The following is a 9142-nucleotide window of genomic DNA, read 5'->3' on the forward strand; positions in this document are numbered from 1 at the left end:
TTAAATTCATTTGTGGTTAATATGACATGATTTTGTCACTAAACAGGTTCCTGTGCAACATCACAAGCTCTTTGCTGATGTTTTAAATGAATTATAAAAAATGTGCAAAACACAGATGAAGGTTGTGTCTGGTTGTTTGATGTTGGCATGGATTTTAAGCTCAGGCCGTCAAGAATTTAAATCAATCTTAGATGACTGCTAAGAGTAAAGATGCAACCAAATAAACACGTATTTATCAAAACCGCTCATGCTAGAACGGTTTTTGATGAACATTTTTAGAAACATTTTTCTAAAAATGCCATGAATTGTAAAATAGTCTGAGACAAATTACCATCTATTTGTTGTTTTTAAAAATGTTTTAAAGTAAATCCCTTATACAAGACAAATAACTTACAATTTCTATCTGCTCTGCTCCATCTCACATGAACCTCATGATGTGAGCTCATCTGTTTATCTTCTTTTTTTTTTTCTTAACATGGCAAATTTGATTATCAATATTTGTATTTTTAATATATAATAACCACAAATACACAGAGGCATATGAAGGCGTCAATAGTAAGACTTTAATTTTAGAGTCTGCTCTAAATGTTTTGGTTGACAACATTAATAGAGTAAATAAATGTCAGATAAAATATGAGAAAACCAGCAACCCATTTTAAAATATACTCTGATTAAAAAAAATCTAATTTACACAGTAATTAAAGACCTGGTTGAGTCACTGATCTACATCCTGCATAAATTGAGAAACTTAGCACTCTAATATTTTTCAAAGCAGTTTTAGGCATATGTGTGACAGAAAATATTTGTGTCAAAAACAAAAAAAAAAAAAAAACTGATCTGTACCGAAACTAGTCCATGCTGAGTGTGCATGCAAAAATAACAAATTGAAAGTATTTTTGAAAGTCTAATCTTTATTCTCATTTTGTGTGTACACTAACGTAAATAGTGTATTTACGTGCCTGAATTTAGTGCCTGAATTTATTGTGCAGTGCGGTGCCACAACCAGATTGGCTTTGTTGAAGAAGGAAAAGAAAAAGGAAAAGAAATGGTGTCAGTCACTAGAACCTCTGTTCACCCTTGGTGAAAATGATCTGCTCCACAAACATAATTTGGTTGAGTGATGAAATGTATTTTGAGCTTCTGAGATGTCTTAAGTTTTGCTGATAGCATTCTGTCGCATGGCCTGCAACAGACTGGCGACCTGTCCAGGGTGAACCCCGCCTCTCGCCCAGAATGTTAGCTGGAGATAGACACCGGCAACCCTACCAACCCCACTAAGGGACAAGGATGTAAAGAAAATGGATGGATGGATTCTGTCACATACACACTGTCTGCAGTTGGTGTTGGGTGCATTGGTAACATTTTTATGTTTCCTGTTCTGTGATTGTGGGGTCTCTTGGCACAGCCAAAGTTTCTTGATGTTGACTTTCGGTCTCCGTTGTGGGAAGATTTGGTTCTGGTTGGTTGTCTTGCATAAGTTCCACCGTTACTGTTGGGTCATTCAGACAATTCTCCTCATCACATTTCTGCGGTGATCGTGAAGATGGCTGTGGGGAACATCTGGGGGAATGTCTAGGAGAAGGTTGAGCGCAAAGCCGAAGCTGCTTCTCATTTTTGTTCTTCTTCTGCTCATACTCCTCAGCACTGACCACAGGTACCAGCACTTTAGCTGTGTTATTGAACAGGTTGTAATCCACCTTGTAGTGTTTCTTGCTCACCCTGATCATCTCCTGGAAAAGATGACCCCAGAGGATCTCATCTACTGTGTACGACGTCCGTGACTGATGCAGCATGCCGGTGGAGTCATCTGTATAGGTGAAGGACACCAATAGTTCAAAGTCTGCTTTTCGCAAATCTTCCAAACTCATCTTGTACAATGGGCTTCCTGGTTCAATTCTGTGGGAAATTGTGGTCGGTGTGACCAAGATAATGTCCTTTTGCTGGATGACCAGGTCTTCATAGGTAATATTGATTTCCCCGGTTGTGTGCACAGTGGTGTGGAGAATCTGAGCACAGGATGATCCCTCCACCATGTGGTGCCTGCGGAAATCCCCAATCCTCCAGGAAAGACACATATACCCGTCACGGAGGTTGACAACTGCACGGTTGCTGAAGCCAACTGTCTGCGCCCTCTTTCTGGCCGAAGCCATTTTGGCCACCACAATCCCGATGACAAAAGTGTCGATGAAGCAGCTCATGACATCCTGTATGGTGACGATGATGATAGCGATCATGCAGTTCTCAGACATTCCTCTGAAGCCGTAACCAATGGTGGTTTGGGTTTCCAGAGAAAAGAGGAAAGCAGCTGTGAAGCTGCGCACCTCATATACACAAGGGTCATTATTAGGGTCTTTGATGTCTCCATGAGCCAAAGCAATGATGAAGAAGAGTATCCCAAAAAAGAGCCAGGAAAGGATGTAAGACGATGCAAATATCAGGAACATCACCCTCCATCTGATCTCAACTAAGGTGGTAAAGATGTCATTGACAAAGAGCACCCACTCTTCTGGGACATGCCGAAACATCACGCTACAACTGCCCTCTTTGCGTATGTAGCGTTGTTTCTTCGAGCGATGTCCATTTTCTGTCTTCACACTGATGTCTTCAAAGGGGTTCACGGATAGATATTTAGGCATTTTTCAGAGTCTGTGGAGAATACAGAAAAGGGTGTGAATTTATTTGGCTGACTTGCATCTAACATTGTAAGGCAAGTTTACTTACTACATATATATCCAGTCATACAGAAGATAAATCAAAGTGTTTACAGGACATCACAGGAAGGACAGAAATAAAACAAGAAAACATAAGCATGAAAGCATTGTAAAGGTGAATATTTGTAAGACAAATATTAAAGGCATAGAAAAAGCAAATGTTTTAAACTGTTCATTAGTCAATTTGCGATCAAAAGGTGTCTGTAAAACAATAATCTTTCAAGTTCGGAGTTAAAGGAACCAACTGTGTTTTTCCACATCTCAGGTTTTCAGGGAGTTTTTTTTCCAGAGTTAAGGAGCTTAGAACGTAAATACAGCCTTACATTTACAGAAGAACTATTAAAGTATGTACTTGTAATAGAGTATCCACTCCACTACAAGTATCTGGAGAGAGGTTTCCAGTCACTCACAATCACATAATTCACATAGGCTTTAAATCATACATATTGGTTTGTATGTAGTCATAGTCAGAGTTTAGAATATTATTAAAATTATATTTTTTCAGTAATTTAATTTGATACAGGTTTTCAAGTCTTATTTCAGTTATTCTGACGATTTTCTGATCCCAGGATGGGTGAAAATCACAATAGACGTGGGGGTGGGGGGTGGGGGGGGAGTGGTAGGAAAGATCCAAACAACTGACTATGTGGAAATTTACTAAAACATTGATTGCATTGATCTTTATATCAATCTCAGAAAAAGTAGTGCAATAATAAGTCAATGTAGTAATGGAAAAATCAGTCAGTCAAGTTTATTTGTGAAGTTAGCTTTAGTGGTCTCTGTGTATTGTTTCCTGCATCATCGACTAAACACAATATTTAAAGATATTTGTGCCTTCTACAGTTTCATTTGGAAACTATCATCCAACAATCATGGTTGTTTGTCTTACAGCAGTGTAATTTGTTGGTTTACAGTTTAACTGACCCCAAACCTTGTCAGAGTTAAAGTCAGAGTAATGTCATGACGGCCAGACCAGCCTGACCCAAATTAGGCGTCTCTAAACGGGACATGAAAATAAAGGTTTTTAACGGGTTTCTGAGGCTCCTGCTCTTGAAAACTACCATCGCTGGTTTCATCTGTATGATATTGCTAAATGTTTGCTCCAGGAACAGTTTATAACACACTCTGGGTTGCAAAAGGAACAATACTTTCACAAAACTAAATCAATTTCCATAATACAAAGGCTACAAGTTAAAACTAAATGTGCTGATAGTTTTCTTGACAAGAAGAGCATCTGGCAGGGATAATTTGCTTCACTCAAGTCATCCGCATGTTTTACTATCACATTTTTGTTTAGTTTTTTTCACCTCAAATTACTTTTATTTTCAAAACTGCAATCTGGAAATGTTTACTTGAGTAATTCTCCCTTTTCTTCCTGGTTGTACTTTAATAGGTTTGATCTTAATGGGGCAGTTGCCTGGAGATGACAAACTCATCATAACAGTTCATGTTTGGTTTGCTGCTCATTTCTTTTGCCAATAATCTCGCTTTTTGGTCTTAAAAAAAAAATCAAATGCATAAGAGATGATGATTTTAAAGCCGGTACTGTTTATGTCACTGTGGAAAATGAACAAACAGAAGTGGCCTCAGAATCCCACACGCCCCCTAAAATTTAGATGTATTTTATTTGATATAAATCAGACATTACAAAATTGTGTAGTTCATAAATAAAGATTGCATGGACCTGATTAAATAAAACAGTGGATGTCTTTCATTAAAGACAATATATTTTTGATTACATAAAAATCTGGCACATATTTTTTAATAATGAAAACATGGATGAAATTGGTTAATAAACATAAGTAAATAAATAAAACTTTTTAAATACAGTACTTCTGACATGCAAAGGTTGGCTGTCCGAAAGTAGCCGTCCAAGAACCTTTTTCACTCTTTGGACAGAGGTCAGAAAGTTATCAGTTGCCCAGTTTGAAAAATATTAATGCAACCCCAGGACTAAAAGGGTCTAAGTGAGCAGAGGGAAAAGAAAATGTGGAAACTGGAATGGTGTCACGGTGCGATCATGGGCAGAGGAAGGATCAATCACAGCCAAACCACTGAGAGCATCCTCCACGCCCAAAACAAACACAGTTTGAATCACGGCTTATCTGACTGGGTGAACTGGGACTCCACTCTTTTCTGGCCACAGCCAACATTCACACTGCCAGAATTTGGAACTCGTTCCGTGAGGTCATGGAAATATATTCCTATAATCCTATCCTAAATGCCCTGATATGTTTTAAAATAATCAGATTATCCAAATGAAAATCTGCAGAATCTGAGTTAATGTTTTCTGGAGTTTCAAACCAGCAGCTACTGTTATTTCAAGCATTATGCATACTTGTAAGAAGAAAAAATATTGTACATTTATATTTAATTTATATTACCACAAACTGACAGTTTATAGCTGCAAGAATGGAAGACTGCAATATCGACTGACTGACCAAAATGGTTAAGCACCCTCCCCCCAAAAACCCTAAATCTAATAATCTTATTTGGTTTTAATTTGGTCCACATGCAGACAGTGATGGGTTGTGCACAGATTCGGACATCTATGTAGTGCCCAGTGATCCTTTATGAAGATGTGGATCATCCATCCATCCATTTTCTTGCACCCTTTTTCCCTCAGTGGGGTTGGGAGGGGTGCTGGTGCCCATCTCCAGCCAACATTTCAGGCGAGAGGCGGGGTACACCCTGGACAGGTCGCCAGTCTGTCGCAGGGCAACACAGAGACACACAGGACACACAACCATGTACACACACACTCGCACCTAGGGACAATTTGGAGAGGCCAATTAACCTGACAGTCATGTTTTTGGACTGTGGGAGGAAACCGGAGTACCCGGAGAAAACCCACGCACGCACAGGGAGAACATGCAAACTCCATGCAGAAAGACCGGGGCCGGGAATCGAACCCAGAACCTTCTTGCTGCAAGGCAACAGCTCTACCAACTGCGCCACTGTGCAGCCCAGATGTGGATCAATGGGAAGAAAAGTTTTCCAGTTTACAGCAAAAAAACAAAAAAATAAATAAAAACGAGGGGAACTACATTTAGTGTCTGCTTATGGATTCACAGATTGATGTTTCTGATTTTTTTTTAGATTTAGAAAAAGTCTAGAAACCCCTGTTGCTGAATTCATCTGGGCCACCGTTATCTGCTTCGTAAATCATTGTTCAGCAGGTAGGATCTCATTTTTTGATTGAAATGAGCCGCGCCGTCACAGTTTGGTGCAGGCAATGTAAATGTTTTCTTTCTGTTTGTTTAGTGTCTGAAGGTTGTGTGGAGAACTGCAGAACAGAAGCTCAAAGCAGATTTCCAAGAAATTCTGTGTTTGCACAAGGGTCATTTTAGTTTTCCTTTTCTGGTCATTTCTGCATATTTACACGTTTGTGCCAGCTGAGCTTTCCTGTTGAAGCATCAAGTCTATTTGTTTTACTACAGCAAATATTGTAGGGAAACATGGGTGGTGGTATTATTTCTTATTTCCTTCAGTAGCCTGCAGAAAAAGGGAATTTTGTTATGGTTATAAAACAAACAAGGTTATTTATATGTGTGATTTCTACATATATACACAACAGGATCTTAAACATTAAATCTGAAAATCTAAATTTTCCTAAGGCAAGCGAAGGAATTGCTGAAGAAAAACCCAGTTGTAAGATAAACAGAAATAAACAGAAAACTCAATTTCGAAGCAAATCACTTCAGCTTGGATCAAAACCTCAGAGGAATTTCCACCGAATGTACCATGCAGAACGGTGACCTGTGAGGGCCGTCTGCTTCCCAACAATCAGAACATTTTGAACAAAGACAGGTTTTATAACACATGTGTACAGACTGAACTGTTGTTACCACATCAACTGATGTATTTATGGAGATCAGGCTTGCAGCTAGCCTCTGTTTGTACTAAACACCACACTTGACAAGCGCTTACAGCACAAACACTTTATGACCTTTGGTATAAAGTTTCCGCTGTACTCCAAAGTGAAATAGCTTTTTTTTTTTTTCCTGTCTTTGTTTTTGACCACAACACTTTCTCAAAGTCTCCTTTTGTTTCCCAAAGTCAAACCGAATGTCTTGCATCCACAGTTTACTAAGAATTAGAAGATGAACTCTGGAAAGAACTTGAACAATTTGTCTTGTTTCCTTCGCTACACTTACAACCCTATTACATGCTCACTTATTGCAAATGACACCGTGCCACCCTCATGTGGTTCACTGGGACAGAACCGAGTACACAAGCGGCAGGTCGCAGCTTTCCCTGAGGCTCTCTGCCACCTCCGGTGACCTTCAGAACCTCAATGCGAGTGTGCCGTTTCACCTGAAGCTCTGCCACCAGATGAACTACAGACGTCTACAACTTGTTAGCTGAGCACTGAAAAGTCCTGGGGCAGATGTATTTTTAATAAGGGTTAAAGGTCGGCAGACCGGAGTGTTTTGATTATATTTTGGAAGCATGTTCCTGGGAGTTAATGGTTTATCCAAGCTTCAAAGTACCAAGTGACCAGAATTCTACTTGCGCCATCAGAAATACTTCAGCTTTGCATTCACACTTTCAGAATTGAACCTTTTTTAATGTGCTTGGAACTTATTTTCACTGCACACCTGCCTCTAAATCTATTCCACATCGGTTTTATTTCTATTTCTATTTTCATTAATAGACTGTTTTTTTTTTACTATACCTTGTCATGTTTTCACATGTTCAGGACTCTTCTGAAATCATTTTTAAAAAAATCAAAGCACATCATAAAGACCATTTCTGCAAACATCTATATGCTTTTCAGAAATGCAACCTGAAGCTATTTTAAACTTTTTTTTCCAAGATCATATTGCTCAGTATAACATGTTCCCATGAGCTGTACTTATCACCCTGACCACATCCCATATTGTTTTGTGTCCCTGCTGTTAATACAGTAGCTCAGATTACTGATTGTTCAGCTCACTTGTTGTGTCTGAATTTTTTTCACCCCAATGACTACATTCAAACTAGTGGCATTTGTTGGTCTACGCAAATATGTAAATGTCTTTACGTGACACTTCGCATTCCGTCTCACCTCAGTTATTTTTTCTTAACATACGAAGCTACACAAGTTCCTCAAAAACAACAGATATCCATCATCATTTCTTACCGTGTTGCACAGGGAAATTCTCAGCCAGCTGCAGAACTCTGTGTCCCAGGTTCCAGAGGTTCTCAGCGCAGTCACCTGGAGGAATGAGCCGCCTCACACGTCACAGCAAAACTAAAGATTAACACCTCCCTTCAGCATCACATGGTGTCTGTCAAGCAGGTGTCAGTCAGTGTGTGTGTGTCAGCCTGCGGGAATGCATGTTGTGGGTCTGCGTGCATGCCGGCTCATCTTGTCAAAAGACCTTTGTAATATGACGTGTTTGTAATTCAAATCTATTCCATATGACAATAATCTGACCAATTTATGCACGCAACAATGAGATGGGAGGTTGACTTGAATAAACTTTGAGATTAAAATTCAAAAACTGCTATTTGATCTGGTGTGTCCTGGTTATACTATCTACACATTAGACCCATAGCATCATATTGACGAGCTCTGTCATAAAAGCAACCAGACTGTGAGAATAATGCATGAGTTACACCTTCATTCGCACCAGATAAACTGACTGACTCTGCCCTGCTTTTTGTGTCTTTGCCTTCATAGAAATCCCTAATTCCCTGCCTGACACTCCTTAGAGAGGTCAACACTCATATCTGCCCTCTTACCTTCAAACCGCTGTGCAACAAAACTCTGCTTATTGTCCCAAACATAAAGCCTTACTGCAGTTTCTAACCTGGAAATATTTCACTCTGTCTGTTGCTGCAGGAGGAGACTCAGACTCTGGAGTCCGACTTATTGTGACTCAGCACTTTCTCACGGATCCACGAGCCGATCTGGGACGATTGAAACAGGAGATGGAGAACAGAAGGCCTGGACATGTTCTCTGGTCCATGTGTGAGAAGATGACAATGCACAGAAGCTTGTGCTCATGCAGGAATTATTGTAGCTGTTGATCCTTGTTGATTCCTATGTAATATGTTGTCAAAATGGTAAGTTTTCACAAAGTATTTCCTCTAAGTCGTTGCTCGAGTGTTGAGATAAGCGTTTGAGTTGTTCTCCTTCGTCTATTTTGTCTTTGGATTTAGTTATTGAATGGTGATCTTAAGTACAGCTGAAAACCAGAAAAGTAACAAGCCATGGTCTGTATTTTTATTTTTTTTTTGTGCAGCTCAAGGAAGCTGAACTCTTTGTCCCTACTGTATACCTGTTAAATCAGCCTCAAAGTTTAGGATCGGTTAGAATTACAAAAATCATTCAAATTAACTTACCAGAATAATATGTTTTTGTCGAGCGTTTATTTTATATGCCTTTATTCAAATACAAAAACTTGCTAACATTTCCTTTGTGTTGGGTAACTTTGCTTTTT

The 9142-nt window shown here is 39.3% G+C and overlaps 1 protein-coding gene across 1 annotated transcript; it reads right to left on the minus strand.

Moving 5' to 3' along the window:
* Positions 1–541: 541 nt before the first annotated feature.
* On the minus strand, positions 542–8675 carry kcnj16a (potassium inwardly rectifying channel subfamily J member 16a). Its single transcript, XM_008437171.2, has 2 exons — positions 7837–8675; positions 542–2646 (listed from the first exon to the last, which is right to left on the minus strand). Exon 2 carries the CDS (start codon positions 2634–2636, stop codon positions 1365–1367), a length of 1272 nt encoding a protein of 423 aa, XP_008435393.1. The 5' UTR covers positions 2637–2646; positions 7837–8675; the 3' UTR covers positions 542–1364.
* Positions 8676–9142: the final 467 nt, after the last annotated feature.

The sequence above is a fragment of the Poecilia reticulata genome, chromosome 19, assembly GCF_904066995.2.
Source record: "Poecilia reticulata chromosome 19, P_reticulata-male-v2, whole genome shotgun sequence".
NCBI lineage: Eukaryota > Metazoa > Chordata > Actinopteri > Cyprinodontiformes > Poeciliidae > Poecilia > Poecilia reticulata.

Coding starts and splice junctions, on each gene's coding strand:
- kcnj16a (XM_008437171.2), bottom strand. CDS start 2,636: ATGCCTAAATATCTATCCGTGAACCCCTTTGAAGACATCAGTGTGAAG.